The sequence below is a fragment of the Rana temporaria genome, chromosome 11 (genome assembly GCF_905171775.1).
Source record: "Rana temporaria chromosome 11, aRanTem1.1, whole genome shotgun sequence".
NCBI classification, from domain to species: Eukaryota; Metazoa; Chordata; class Amphibia; order Anura; family Ranidae; genus Rana; species Rana temporaria.
Window position 1 is genome coordinate 54932120 of NC_053499.1, and position 15469 is coordinate 54947588.

General features: G+C 42.2%; 1 protein-coding gene across 4 annotated transcripts in view; it reads left to right on the forward strand.

Annotated features, from left to right (window-relative positions):
* Nucleotides 1-13227, forward strand: part of SYVN1 (synoviolin 1) — a 47124-nt gene extending 33897 nt beyond the window's left edge. For all 4 annotated transcript variants that reach the window (XM_040328543.1, XM_040328540.1, XM_040328539.1 and 1 more), the window contains 10 exons: nt 242-368; nt 1749-1848; nt 6467-6532; nt 6626-6742; nt 8673-8845; nt 8978-9112; nt 10231-10353; nt 10450-10636; nt 12400-12533; nt 12616-13227. In XM_040328543.1, the coding sequence (XP_040184477.1) occupies nt 242-368; nt 1749-1848; nt 6467-6532; nt 6626-6742; nt 8673-8845; nt 8978-9112; nt 10231-10353; nt 10450-10636; nt 12400-12533; nt 12616-12746 (1293 nt within the window). In that variant the 3' untranslated portion in view covers nt 12747-13227. The remainder of the gene's footprint in view (nt 1-241; nt 369-1748; nt 1849-6466; nt 6533-6625; nt 6743-8672; nt 8846-8977; nt 9113-10230; nt 10354-10449; nt 10637-12399; nt 12534-12615) is intronic.
* Nucleotides 13228-15469: the final 2242 nt, after the last annotated feature.

A 15469-nucleotide genomic window follows, 5' to 3' on the forward strand; every position in this document is an offset into this window, starting at 1 on the left:
AAATCGATTTTATATCAATAAATTATACACAAATTCTATTTAATGCTATAAAGGGAAAAATTAAGAGTGAATAACCTTGGGTACTGTACATATATATAATAGCACAGAGTACAAAAAGCTTACATTAATGTGCATGGGAGTCTGATATACAGTATGTACATACAGACTAGGTCTGATATTGCGCTAAATCGTGATTTTAATTGTCATGCTCTCTTTTTACCTCTTCTTCTTTATTCACCAGTATGCCATACTTATGACCATGATCCTCACCGTGTTCATAAAATATGTCCTTCACTCTGTGGACTTGCAGAGCGAGAACCCATGGGATAACAAAGCTGTCTACATGTTATACACTGAACTTCTGACTGGTACGTTGCGCCATTCTGCTTTTCCAATGGATAAAGTTGATTCTCCTTTAGCATGGAGTTGTATAGTAAGAATTATATGAGAAGTTGTTTTCATTCCATCAGATTACAGTTGTGTTTAACTATGCAGTAACCTCACTAAACTACAGATGTCAGTTAAGGGCCATTCAACCAGAAATGTATATATGTCTGTGGAAATATTGGCACGTGAATTCCTAGGTTTGCACACTTGGTGTGGCTGTTCTGAGGGGCCCTTCATTCCTTGTTTTTTATTATTTTTTTTCAGTCAGGGAGATTTTAACAGTATGTGAAGCAACACCAAAACGGGAACAGATTCGGGAATTGGAGCAGGGCTGGAATATCCCCAAGGCAAGATAGGCAGGATTTTATGGCCCTGGGGATGTCCAGGGGGGCCCCGCTACAGCCTTCATGCTTCTGTAGTAAACCAAGGACATAGTGCTCAGAGCCAGTTTATCCACCAGGTGACTTAGGTTGGTCATACATGAGCCTTTTTTTATTATTTAGCTAGCAGGTTAAACGAAAGGAAAATTACTTGCTTTCCCCCATCCACACACACTTTGCGGGTGGGGGAAGCCCTCCTACTGAGCCTTTGTATTATGACACTGGGGAGATGGGTATATTCGGTGGTGCTGGTTGAGAGAAAATTTTCCAACAGGCTTGTTGTACACAGTCAACCAGTAGATTGTACAACCAGCCTTCCAATACATGGATCAAAATTCAGCTTTCGAACCGGCTGAATTTCTATCCATGTATGGCAGTCTTTAGGCAGATGTCTTTGGTCCCGTAGATATCCAGGGGTCCCAGCTATAACTTTTTTGCTCCTTCAATAACCAGTGGGATAGTACAATTGGTCCAAGCCCTTTTTATTCAGCCATTTCAGTGAAAAGGAGGAAGGACCAAAGCGGGTTCCTTACAATTAGTTACTTGACTGAAGTAAATGTTCGAAAAGCAAAATTCACAGTGTGTTGCCAACAGAGAGAACTTGCTGTATTCTTGCAGAAGGAGCTTGTTTTACCTCATAAAATGTAAGACAGAGGACTGCAATGTCTACCTTCTTTCTTACAAGTGCCAGGAACATGTTGCCTGTATGAGTCAATCCTCTGCATCTGGGGCAACCCCCATCCTGAAGCTGCGGGATGCCTGTGCTGCAGATGATTGGCCTGTCCTGTTCAGGTGATGGCCTCCTGGTGCATTCGCACAAGCAGGTTCAAGTCCCAGTCTAAGCATGTGCAAGCTAATCACTACTTGATAACTGGAAAAACCTTCAAAAGGCCAGTAAGAAAAAAATATATGATCTTTGTGTAACATTGATGACAAGTGAAACTGCAGAAAAATCATATGGTTTTTCTTTCTTCATTGCAGGGTTTATAAAAGTTTTGCTGTACATGGCTTTCATGACAATCATGGTCAAAGTCCACACGTTTCCTTTGTTTGCAATTCGCCCAATGTATCTTGCAATGAGGTAAGATATTGGAGAAAACTTCTGAAAGGGACTTTCAGGCTGCACCCCAAATTATGCCTTTTTAGGTGAGGCAACCCACAGCTGCCCAGTTATCATAGGCCTTATAATAGGCACTTTAGAATATATGAACTAAGATTTAGATCCACTAATATCAAATGATTCACAGCATCTAGAGAAATCTCTGTGCATAAGGGACAAGGCTGAAATTCGGCCCATGAATCTTCAGGCCCTTAGACAACACTGCATTAAAAACAGGCATGATTCTGTGATGGACCTCACTGCATGGGGTCAGGAATACTCCCAAAAATCACTGTCTATGAACACCGTTCACTGTGCAATCCAGAAATGCAAATTAAAGCTTTGTCATGCAAATAAGCCATATCTGAACATGTTCCAGAAATGCAGCCATCTTCTCTGGGCCAAAGCTCATTTAAAATGGTCTGTTGCAAAGTGGAAAATTGTTCTGTGGTAAGACGAATCAAAATTTGTTGGCAACCATGAGCTCCATGTCCTCTGGACTAAAGAGGAGAGGGACCTTCTGGCTTATCAGTGCTCATTCAAAAGCCTGCATCTCTGAAGGCATGGGGGGGGGGGGTGAATTGGTGTGTATGGAAAGGAAACTTGAACATCTGGAAAGGCACCATCAATACTGAAGGATACATATCCAGGTTTTAGAGGAACATATGCTCCCATCTTTTTCAGGGAAGGCCTTGCATTTTTCATCAATACAATACCAAACTGCATCTGACAATGGTATAGTTTTGTAGTAGAAGTCTGAATGCTTAACTGGCCTGCCTGCAGTTCTGACATTTCACTAGCAGAAAACCCAATGACTGTTGAGCAATCAGAATTCTATATCAGGCAAGAATGGGACAACTTTTACAAACTCACTCCAGCAACTGGTCTTCTCAGTTCCCAGACATTTACAAAATGTTATTAAAAAATGGGATGCTACACCATTGTAAACTTGGCCCTGTCCCACCTTTTTTGAGACATGTTTCTGCCATCAATTTCAAAACTTACCATTTTTTATTTTTTCTAGTCATTTATGCAGTTACCAGAAGGAGTTCTGGACTCCTTTTCTCATGCTATACAGTTTTTCAACCATGTTGCTGTAAAAAGCATGTTTAAAAAGATCAATGGATCAAGCTGAAGTAGTCATAGGACTAGTGACTCCTCCTTTTATCAGTAGAAATTTCAGCCACATGTTCCAGTTGAAAAGGAGATAATCGAGGTGGATTTGATTTAAGTCAAGTTGATTTTAAATCACTAGTAAAAAGGCTTGATTTAAATCAACTTAATTCAAATCATAATTTTTATGTTGAATCTGTTTTATTGAGTTGCAGGCAATTGTAAAACATTTCGACTAAACAAAGGTCAGGAATAATATCTGTCTATGAGTGTACAAGTCCACATTAGGATCGGAAGGACACACAAAAGAACATGTATCACATATGCATAGTCGGGTAAATAACCCTAATGAACATAGAAATAAGTGAAATAAACCAAACCAGTAGACCACTGTAAACAATGGCGTAGAAAACGACCAAAAAAAACAAGGCTCAACACATGTGGCCTGAAATCTAGTGGTAAGATTACTACAAACTGATAAAGGTACAGGAGGAGGAGGAGGAGGAGAAGTAAGGCTGCATTCACACCTAATCGCTGCGTTTTGTACCGCGATTTGCGGTGACAAAACGCCGCAATTTTAACCCCTATTAACCCCCAGGTCCACATCTCCTATGCCGAACGCTGAAGCCGCCTGAAAAAAGGGTCCGGGACTTGTTTTGAGCTTCAGGCGTTCAGCGGTTCGGCGTAGAGATGTGAACCATCTCCATAGAGGGCAATGGTATTTCTCCCCTCCAGCGTATCGAGCGTCGGGCGTAAATACGCCTAGGTGTGAATGGAGCCTAAGAGAGGGCATCGGGGAAGCAGTAGGAGCTGTATCTGCTATAAAAGATTCAAAGTCAGCAGAGAACCGGAAGTGTAACCAAACGGTCCACGTAATAGTGTGGTCCTCACTCTTATCGGTATCCCGCGCTAACCTCCTTTCAATATGTTCGATCCTGTCCATTTCACATGCCCAATCAGCCAGAGAGGGCATCACAGGTTGACGCCACGCTCTGGCAATAACTGTTGAATCATAATTTTTAAAGGGCAACTGTCATCTCTGTCCAACAGTGGCTCCTCCTCTGAACCGCTGTTGATTCACTGACAGTCCCATTCACTTTAATGGGACGGCTGGTGATGCGGCAGTGACACAGCAAGGTGAGGGATGTGGGCCGCTAACGGGCACTGCTGTGATGCATCTGAAATGACAGGTGTGCTTTAAATGTAAGGACTTATTCTTGCTGGTAGTTGGGAAACCTTAATTTTGTTTACAAATAAAGATTCTATTTGGAAAAATAAGCTGTCAGGTTAGTAAAACTGCGATAACGGAACCGATGCAATCCTACAATCATACAGTTTAAAGTGTACATAGATTTTCAAAACAATAGGATAAAGGAATATTCCTGAACTTTGTTTTATCTCATGGTTACTGTGAAATTGTGCAAATGCATCAATACAGCGCATGTTATCTCTTAGCTTGCAGAGCTTGGATTCATTGAATGAGTTTACCAAAAATGTTTATTTGCAAAAAATACAGCCTCATGCTACATAACTAAGCTCCATTTGGTGCTGAATAAACTAAATTATTAATGTATCTTAAATGGAAAACTATCATTTAGATTAGATTTAATTTGTTTACTCCTAAAGCATTTAATTAAAATTGTATTTGATGATAAGAAAAAATATATGTTTTAACCGGTTAAGCCCCGGACCTTTAGGCAGCTAAATGCCCAAGCCAGGTTTTGCGATTCGGCACTGCGTCGCTTTACCAGACAATTGCGCGGTCTTGCGACGTGGCTCCCAAACAAAATTGGCGTCCTTTTTTCCCCACAAATAGAGCTTTCTTTTGGTGGTATTTGATCACCTCCTGTGGTTTTTTATTTTTTGCGCTATAAACAAAAATAGAGCGACAATTTTGAAAAAAATTCAATATTTTTTACTTTTTGCTATAATAAATATCCCCCAAAAACATATATAATTTTTTTTTTTTTTCCTCAGTTTAGTCCGATACGTATTCTTCTACATATTTTTGGTAATAAAAAATCGCAATAAGCGTTTATCGATTGGTTTGCGCAAAATTTATAGCGTTTACTAAATAGGGGATAGTTTTATTGCCTTTTTTTTCTTTATTATTTTTTTTTTTTTTTTTTACTACTATTGGCAGAGATCAGCGATTTTTTTTTTTTTTTTTTTTTCGTGACTGCGACATTATGGCGGACACTTCGGACAATTTTGACACATTTTTGGGACCATTGTCATTTTCACAGCAAAAAATGCATTTAAATTGCATTCTTTATTGTGAAAATGACAGTTGCAGTTTGGGAGTTAAACACAGGGGGCGCTGAAGGAGTTGGGCTTCACCTAGTGTGTGTTTACAACTGTAGGGGGGTGTGGCTGTAGGTCTGATGTCATCGATCGAGTCTCCCTATAAAAGGGATGACTCGATCGATGCAGCCGCCACAGTGAAGCACGGGGAAGCCGTGTTTACACACGGCTCTCCCCGTTCTTCAGCTCCGGGGAGCGATCGCGAGGGGGCGGCTAGAAACGAATAGCCGCGCCCTCGTCCCGGGGTAAGGTCCCGATCGGACCCCCGACCCGCGGAAAGGCAGGGACATACATGTACGCCCATATGCCTGTACGTGCCATTCTGTGGACGTACATGTACATGCGGCAGTCGGCAACCGGTTAATCCAAAAAAATCTGATTTTTTTTTTTTTTATCTTTTTTTTTTTAAATATTCATTGTTTTATATTTACCCTGAAGATAATCAAGCTGTGCTCTTGATTCAGCTAACACTTGTTGAAATATGTTGCCATGTATTAAATTTAATATAAACTTACTATGAAACAACCATTTACATATTTAGGGCCATTTCACACCACATGTGGTCCAGTGCATTTTTGATGCAGAAAAAAAACAAACGCATGGAAAGTAGATTATATGGTTTTCAATGGCATAGTTCACACCACTGCTTGCAGTTCCAGGAAAAAAAAAGTAGAACATTTTTCCTGTACTGGAACACACATTTCCTTTTTATTTAAGTTTAAGAAAAGGGAGGCAAATGCACTGAACTACATTAAAACCGCATAGAAACCCACCCAGACTGCATTTCTATGGTGTGAACTGGCCCTTAGGCAGCAAATATGGACTTATGTCCATGTTGGTATTAAAAAAGATGTGCCATATTACCAGCTTTAGAGCATAGTTTGTGTGTGTGTGTGTGTGTGTGTGTGTGTGTGTGTGTGTGTTTGTTTTTTTTTTTTTTTTTTTTTTTAATATATATTTTGGTGCTGTTTTCAGAAAGTGTATCACATATAAAATGCATCAAAAACACACAGCAGCAAATGGAAATAAAAAGGTGTGAATGGGATCGGACATGGTCTAAAGTATATACCATTTTTTTGGATCAGTGTGTGGGTGTTTTTTTTTTTTTTTTTTTTTCTGGCCTGCTTTATAAAGTCTAAGTATACTGGTTCCTTTTCAAATTTTTGTTTTAATACCTATATAGGCAATTTAAGAAAGCTGTGACAGATGCCATCATGTCAAGAAGAGCAATCCGCAATATGAACACACTGTAAGTAATAACAGGACAGGGACGAGGATTAAAACATTATTCACTTAGTAGTTTAGTGGAAAGTGAATTGTCTGACTTGCATGTCATATTTAGGTATCCTGATGCTACTCCAGAGGAGCTCCAGGCGATGGATAATGTGTGTATTATCTGCAGAGAGGAGATGTTGACGGGAGCAAAGAGACTACCATGTAACCACATATTTCACACCAGGTAGGATGTGTGTAAAAATTTTTGAATAACCAATCCATATTTGGTTTAAACCCTCCATAGTAAAGTAGTGTTTTGCCCCTGCTGTCACTGGACTTAAAGTGGTTCTAAAGCCTTTTTTCACCTTTAAAGAATTCTATGCATTAAGGTGAAAAATCTTCTGTGCTGCTTCCCCCCCAGGCCCCCCTTTTTTTTCTTTACCTGAGCCTATCCGATCTAGCGATGTGCAGAGGCTCCTGCTGCTGTGCCTTTCTCCTCACTGGACAGATTTCTAGCAGCAGAAGTGATTGCCTCCCGCTGCTGTTAATCAAATCCGGGGAGGGGGGCCGAATCCAGCTGTCTGTCAATGGACCCAGCAGCAGACTCGGAAGCGATCCCACAGGTGCCCCCAGGAAAAGATGTTTCCTCCATGATGACATCAGAGCTGGTGGATGTTGGAGACCTTGAGCTCCTCCATCTTCCGTTTTGGCGATGTCCCACAAATGCTCAATAGGGTTTAGGTTCTTGAATTATACATAACAAAAAAGTGTGAAACAACCGAAAATATATTTCATATTCTAGGTTCTTCAAAGTAGCCACCTTTTGCTTTGATTACTGCTTGGCACACTCTTGGCATTCTCTTGATGAGCTTCAAGAGGTAGTCACCTGGTGCAGCACCCCATCACTCTCCTTCTTGGTCAAATAGCCCTTACACAGCCTGGAGGTGTGTTTGGGGTCATTGTCCTGTTGAAAAATAAATGATGGTCCGACTAAACGCAAACCGGATGGAATAGCATGCCGCTGCAAGATGCTGTGGTAGCCATGCTGGTTCAGTATGCCTTCAATTTTGATTAAATCCCCAACAGTGTCACCAGCAAAGCACCCCCACACCATCACACCTCCTCCTCCATGCTTCACGGTGGGAACCAGGCATGTAGAGTCCATCCGTTCACCTTTTCTGCGTCGCACAAAGACACGGGGGTTGGAACCAAAGATCTCCAAGTTTGGACTCATCAGACCAAAGCACAGATTTCCACTGGTCTAATGTCCATTCCTTGTGTTCTTTAGCCCAAACAAGTCTCTTCTGCTTGTTGCCTTTCTTTAGCAGTGGTTTCCTAGCAGATATTCTACCATGAAGGCCTGATTCACACAATCTCCTCTTAACAGTTCTAGAGATGTGGCTACTTTGAGGAACCTAGAATATGAAATCTATTTTTGGTTGTTTCACACTATTTTGTTATGTATAATTCCACATGTGTTAATTCATAGTTTTAATGCCTTCAGTGTGAATCTACAATTTTCATAGTCATGAAAATAAAGAAAACTCTTTGAATGAGAAGGTGTGTCCAAGTACTGTGTGTGTATGTATATATATACATGCATACATACATACATACATACATACATACATACATACATACATACATACACACACAAAAGACCCGGAGGCTAGAGAGCGGGGATACAGGAAAGAACAGAGATTAGAGGGGGGAGAGGGTAAGGGGACGACCACCCGGTCCCAAGTCTCGCATTCCGGGAGCGCCAGCTCCGTGTCAACTGTCAATGTTTTATTTTTTTTATTTATTTTGTTATTGACACACACGTGCGACGTATGTTGATAATCCACCTGCTGTATACCTTCTAACATAACGTGTGTCTGTGCCATTCTTCCCCCCCCAAAAAAATAGAAAATTTAATAAATTGTCAGTTTTCAAAAAAAGTTGCATTAAGTGGATGCAGAAAACTGTCCATCTGTGGTCCGCTTTACCATGATTTTGTTAAACAAGCTTGCATGTTGTACCAATTAATTAAATCTGCATTTGAAATATAGCCAAGTAAAGGGTAAATTTTTATTTTATACTTCTCTGAAGTGTTTTTATATAAATGTTTGTGTGTGGGTTTTTTTTTTTGTAATCTGCTTTATTAATCTAAATAACTGTGCTTTTTCCTTCAGCTGCTTGCGTTCCTGGTTCCAGAGGCAGCAGACGTGTCCTACATGCCGCATGGATGTTCTCAGAGCCTCCCTCCCTGCACAGACACCAGCACCTGCCGACCAGCCTGATCCTGGCCAGCAGGCACATGCGGCTCCTGCACAACAAACACCAATTATTCCTCCACAGCCCAACTGTAAGTCAAACCACATGTCCCTAGACCATCTCTATTCCTGCTTTAGGTTTTACTATGTTCAATGTATTTGACTATTGCTATATTAGTCACTGTGTTCCTTTTTTAATTGGACTAATTTCCATTTCCATGTAGTTCCCCCTGGGATGCTCCCTCCTTTTCCACCTGGCATGTTTCCTCTTTGGCCCCCACTGGGTCCATTTCCACCAGTTCCTGGAGCTCCCGGAGCCAATGTCCCTGAAGAAGCAGCCAATGCAGGAACTTCTACTGGTAAGCTACTTTTTGTTTTTATTTTGTTCTTCTCTGCAATGAAAAAAACGTATATAAGAAGTTCTAGGGCTAGGAGTTCTTTCAAGCTCAGACCCTCTCACATTTTCTGCTTGCAACTTGAGAAATGCTGGCTTTCTTCTCCCCACACGGCTGCATCGTTCATTCAGTTTCCTGTGAATTGGGGCCCTTTCACACCAGCGGACCTTATGTCCGTTTTTTTTCATCCATCCGTTTACAGATGAAAAAGGGACATGCATGTATCCCTATGAGATGGCGGGTGTCAGCGGCTGAACATCTGCCGACACCCGATCTCATTGGTGTCCGCTATGTTCTGATTCTGCAGATGGAGGAGAATCCTATAATTTTTTTTCTTTTTTTTTTTTTTTTCTTTTTTCATCTGTCATCGGATCGGGTGAACACGGAAATATGATCTGTGTTCATCCGATCCCCCACCATAGGGGAGAGCGGAGATCTGACAAGGCGGTCCCTGTCATCAGATCGGGTTAACACGGGCAGATGGTCTGAGTTCATCCAATCCCCCCCCCATAGGGGAGAGCGGAGATCTGACAGGGCGGCCCCTGTCATCTGCTGGCTCAGCAGGGATCAACGGAGCGATCCCCGCTCAGCAGTCGGATGAGACATGTATGGATCCTCACGGGATCCGTACATGTGAAAGGGGCTTTACTTGCTCTTTTATGCTTTGCAGCTGATAGCTGATGGCTCTAAATGGACTGCGAGGTCGCTGGTGAGCAGCCTCATAGTTCATTGACAAGCCCTGCTGCTTGTTACAGTCAGCTGGTATGCAGGTATGGGCTGAAAGCTTCAGGGCTGGTCTTCAGGAGTCTGCCATTGCAACTCTGATCATGGGTGCAATGCTTTCCAGGCTCCTTGGGGCAAACAATAATAAACGCACATTTTCTTGCAAAAATATGTACATTTTACTTTTCTTTTCAAAAGGTGAACTTTTTCTTTTAATACGACTATCGATTAACGTTTTTAAATGGCCTGTCTGTATTTTCTGACATCCTCAGTGGAGTTCATATTTCCACCCTAAACCTTTCTCTGTATTGTTTATTTATTTCTTTAACACAAATGTTTTTTATCTTCCTTCTTCACAGCATCTGCTAGCAGACCTAGTGAAGGTGCAACTGTGGGTGGCTCTGACTCCTCTGCGGGGGCATCTATGCCAGGATTTCCATTTCCTCCTCCGTTTTTGGGAATGCCCATTTTCCCTCCATTTGGTAAGTTGCTGTGCCCAGCTTATTTGAGCAGCTGTAGAGGGTAGAGTTGGGCAGTGGCTGAAAATGACGCTTTCTGTGTTTTTTTTTATTTTTTAGGACTTCCACCTATGCCGATGCCTCCTGCAGGCTTTGCAGGTTTAACAGATGACGAGCTGAGGGCAATGGAGGGTCATGAGAGACAAAACCTGGAATCCAGACTGCAGTGTCTGCAAAACATCCATACCCTTCTAGATGCTGCAATGCTACAGATTAACCAATACTTAACAGTGTTGGCAAACATTGGGTGAGCAGTGGAAAGTTAAAGTCTTATATTTTAAATATTCCTAATTGGTAAAGATAGAGCACCCCTCAGGTTACATAGCCGCATGTGATGTGAACATATTACTATTCTGTTGTTTTTTAAATTTATATAGGCATGAGTAGACAGAATTAATTGTGATAACACTTGTGATCAAACTGCGACTAAACTCTGTGTATAATTTCCAGTGTTTAATTTAATTTCAGTTTGCAGTTTCTAGAGCAACTCCTCATGACTTCATTGGCATTCCCATTTAAAAAGAAGCCCCCATCCAATCATCTAATCCAGGGGTCTCCAAACTATGGCCCTGCAGTTGTTCAGGAACTACAATTCCCATCATGCCTAGTCGTGTCTGTGAATGTCAGTTTTACAATGCCTCATGGGACGTGTAGCTCTGCAACAGCTGGAGGGCCGTAGTTTGAAGATCCCTGATCCAATCACATGAAGTGTGGAGTTGTGATTTTATATTTCACCCTTCTCACCAGCTTCTAGTGGAACTAGGCAGCAGATTTTCTCCAATCTGAATACCTAAATGTGGTAAAGGGGAAAAAAAAAAAATGTAATTTAGCCCTTCAGGTAATGCAAAAAAGCAGGGCAAAGTTTGCCATGAAAAGTGTTCTAGAAGTAAACTTATTGTAATCTGCAGGCAGTGGTGTAGCTAGCACAAAATTAAGTCTGCAGCTACATATAGATATAGATATAGATCAGGGGTGGCCAACCAGTGGCCCGTGGAGCCCTCTGATGTGGCGGGTGACCTCCTGCTCTCGAATGGTGGGTTGGCAAGCCCAGATCGCAGGTTGCCGACCCACCATACCACAGCATCAGTGTTGTGAATGAAGCTGGTGGTAGAGGAATAAAGCAGCTGTGGAGCACAGCCCCATAAGCCGATGCTTCCTCTACAGCGTTGGATTTTGCCACAGGTGGAGTCTATGGCAAAGTTCAGCTAACCCGCAGGATAGACACGGGTGCACTACGCTGCACCCGCGGTGTGGGTTAACTGCAGCACATCCGTGTCACAGCAGTCTTAGGCCCTTTTCACACGATCAGCCCGACCAAATTGGACCCTCAATTCACCTCCTATAGAGCGACAGATGTTTGTTTACGCCCACCTACCTCCAATCCGAAAAACAGAAGGGAATTCGTCCCCTTTCATCTGGGCGGATCGGAGGGCCTATAGAGTAGCCGTGACCTGTCATCCGCCCACTCTGCTCATTGTGGCCCTTGCTCTTCAAAAGGTTGGGCACCCCTGCTGTAGATGCTGACTTTTAGTATAATGATTTTTACCTGCTCCTGTATGCATAGATGTCCTCACTTATTCTGATTCTTCAATCGGCTCAAGGTGCATGCGCCAGCATCTGAAGTAAGGGAAACAGGAAGTTGAGCCTTTTGGCTTTACTGACGGTTTCCTACTGCGCATTCCCATGCTGAGCTTAGTGAATGGTCCTGTAGTCTTCTTGAACCTGAGATATGTTCCTGAAGACTACAGGAGAAGGAGGGGGCCGACCTTTTGGCTCAGTTCAAACCATCCATGCATCTAAAATATAGCGCATAGATCACTGCAATGAGCAATAAACAATGCCATCCGAACCACATAATTGTTGGTGCCAATAGTTTAGGTCTGCCCTGGTCAATGTTGGCCAAAGGGAACTTTTTTTTTTTCTTTTAAGATCTCCCATAAGAGAAGGAGTTAAGTACAGTATTCATACTTTGTAATGGCATTTTTTTATTTATTTTTTTCTTGTGAACAGCCCCCCTCGTCCACCAGTCCCTTCTACACAGTCTCCACCAGCACCTACAGATACTGCTTCTTCTAGTCACACTGAAGAAACTCCTTCAGATGCACCATCAGAGGTGACCAATGTTGGACCATCTGACGAGACAGGTATATAGTAATATTTTTTTGAGGTATTTACTACTTTGATTTGGGATGGTTTGAAGTTTATGGTAAATTGTACTTTTTACAGTAACCCCTGAATCTGCCAGCGAAGAGATAACAAATGGCGCTGAAGGTGGCTTATCGATAGAAGAACCAGATGCAGCAGAACTTCGCCGGCGTAGACTTCAGAAATTAGAAACTGGTTCCCCTGAATCTTAATGAAGCTTCATCTGACCTGGACTGCACACACCGTTATGTGTTCATAGGGAACATGGAGCTTTTACTGGACTCAAATAAAAGCCTGACATAAGTTAAGCTGGACTTCTATAAATATATATATATTTTTTAAGGACACGTTAGGGGCTCTTCAGGCAAATGCTTGCTGAATGAGGAAAGTTTGTTGACCTCATTAATTGCGTTGGACTTGTTTCAGCAAAATTAAACCTTGGACTGGTCTGTTTTAGTTGATGGAATATAATTTTAATTGCAAGAGTTATTTTGTCAATGAGCACATTTCTATTGACATTTCATAAAAATAACAATGAAAATACACAACCTGAATGTATTTTTAGGAGCACCGTTGTATATGTTGGCATGGAAAGAATTTATCTTTGTGACTGAGTTGACAGGCGATGGCCAGTTATACGTGACATGAATGATCGTAGATTCAAGAATAAATCTGTGACGTTGCACTAAAGTATTGGAATGCAAATCACCGTTTCCTGGTCATATGACCTTATTCAATGAAGAGATTCAAATTTTTTAAAACCTAACTCCATAAATTGCAAAAAAAAATATAGTGAGTCCTTCCTGTACAGCAAGGGTTAAATGCTTGTTTAAACTTGGGGAAATGAGGATTAAGGTGTATATTACAGAACCAAAAGCCAGTGCAGAGGATAGGGCCATTGGCAAAGTCCTCAGGTGGTTGATGAGCATTTAATACTGTTAATGCAAAGGCTTCCAGCTGAAAGGGGTATTTATTTTTTATTTATTTTAGTTTCTGGAGTTTGACTTTAAAGCTTACCAAAAAAGCTTGAAAAACATGTGGTGTGGTTGTACTACTACTCCTCCCAGCGCCCTTGGTGTTAACTGACTAAAATGTGCGCTACCAGCCCCAACAAAGACCTGCTAACTGAGTGGTACATCCAGGTTCACCGCTTCTGGCCTTTTCTGGGCCTGCTGACAGTCAAGTTCTCTCTGAAGCAGGGGTACCTATTGCTAGCCATGCTGAGCACCCAATCGGTGCCTCTGCCTCCCAAAAAACGTGTCCTTGGCTGCCCTGAAGGGAATTAGACACAGTGCACTGTGAGACCCATAAAGAGCCTTTTTCAGTTAACGGCTAAGTATTTATTTTAGAGCTCTTGGTGCTGCTTTGAATAAAAGCCTATATTGAGAAAAGTGCAGGGACTGACCATAATCATTGCCTGGCTGTCACTGATACTTTAAGGCACTGACCCAGAAGAAGTTTACAGATTAGGAGTGACGTCGGAATTTATAATTGTCATAGTTGTTTTAAGGTTAGTGCCTCAAAAGTGTTGATGTCACTGTACTGGAATGACATTGTGGCAACTAGCAATGCTAGTCTGTCAGTACAGATACCTTTTAATTGTGGCAGTGAGGCCTTGTACACACGACAGAGTTTCTCGGCAGAATTCACCGAGAAACTCGGTCAAACCCGAATTCTGCCGAGAAACTCTGTCGTCTGTACACTTTTGGCCCGATGGAGCCGCCGAGAAAATAGAGAACATGTTCTCTATTTTCTCGTTGTTCTATGGGAGAAGGCGGCCCGCCGAGCTCCTCGGCGGCTTCATCCCTGAACTCGACGTGTTTGGCACGTCGAGTTCCTCGGCCGTGTGTACGGGGCCTGAGAGTGAAGAAATGTCATCAGCACACCAAGAATTCCACAAAAGGGTCCAAAGCTTTATTTTCACGGTCAGAAAGTCCACATACGGCAAAGTTTCGGAGCCACGCAGGGCCCCTCCATCAGGCAAGTGACTGACCAAGGGGCCCTGCATGGCTGCAAAATATTGCTATATGTTCAGCTTTGGACCTTGGTGTGCTGATGACATTTCTTCACTCCAATTGTCTACGGTTTCCAGCCTGTGGTCATTACAGCACCTCAGCATTATTAAACGGCTGTTTTCAGGAACATGTGTATGTGGAATATTGCGTTTGGAATTTTTTAATTGTTGTAGGGTCAAGGCAGCCGTTTCCCTCTTGGGAATTTCTTCAGGGGTAATGAATGACAATTTATTCTGCTGACATATCGACTCATCAGAATCAAAAATGGATTTATGAGTTGGTGCTTTTCATTGAATAAGGCCATTACAGTTTTAATAGTGCAGTATTCTTGAGGTGAGATTTAAGTCAAACGAAGTTCAGATCTAAATACCCAGTTGAATACCTTGCCTGTTAAAGTATTGGTCATTTTGTTCAGCTGATGTTTGGTTTCACACACACACCCCAACCATACTACTTGGCCTGGTGGTCTCCAAACTGTGGTGCTGCTTGGTGGCACAAAGGATGGATGTAGCTCTTGGCTTGGGCACTTTTCCTTCCACTGATGCCAAAAACTTGGCAATATTCCTGCTCCCGCTGACCAGGTAGGTAATTATGATAATGTGAGGTAATAATTTTTTTTTTTTTTCTTCCACTGACCTCCAAGCCTGGCACACTTGTTCTCTTGCACTGACGCCTGGGCCTTTTCTACTCATGTTGGCCAAAGTTTGGCTAATGAACTCTGAAAGTGTAAGGATGCCAAGCCTAGTCATTTAAGTGACACCCCTATCTCCACTTAGTGTATGCAGCTATCTATATCACAGACTGAGCATCATTCCATTGTGTGGCAGAGGTGTTTTAAACGATGTCTGTGTGGGGAAGACTGGTCATGCAAATCCATGTGCAGCATTGACAGACTGCTATATATCTGCCTTCATATCCGC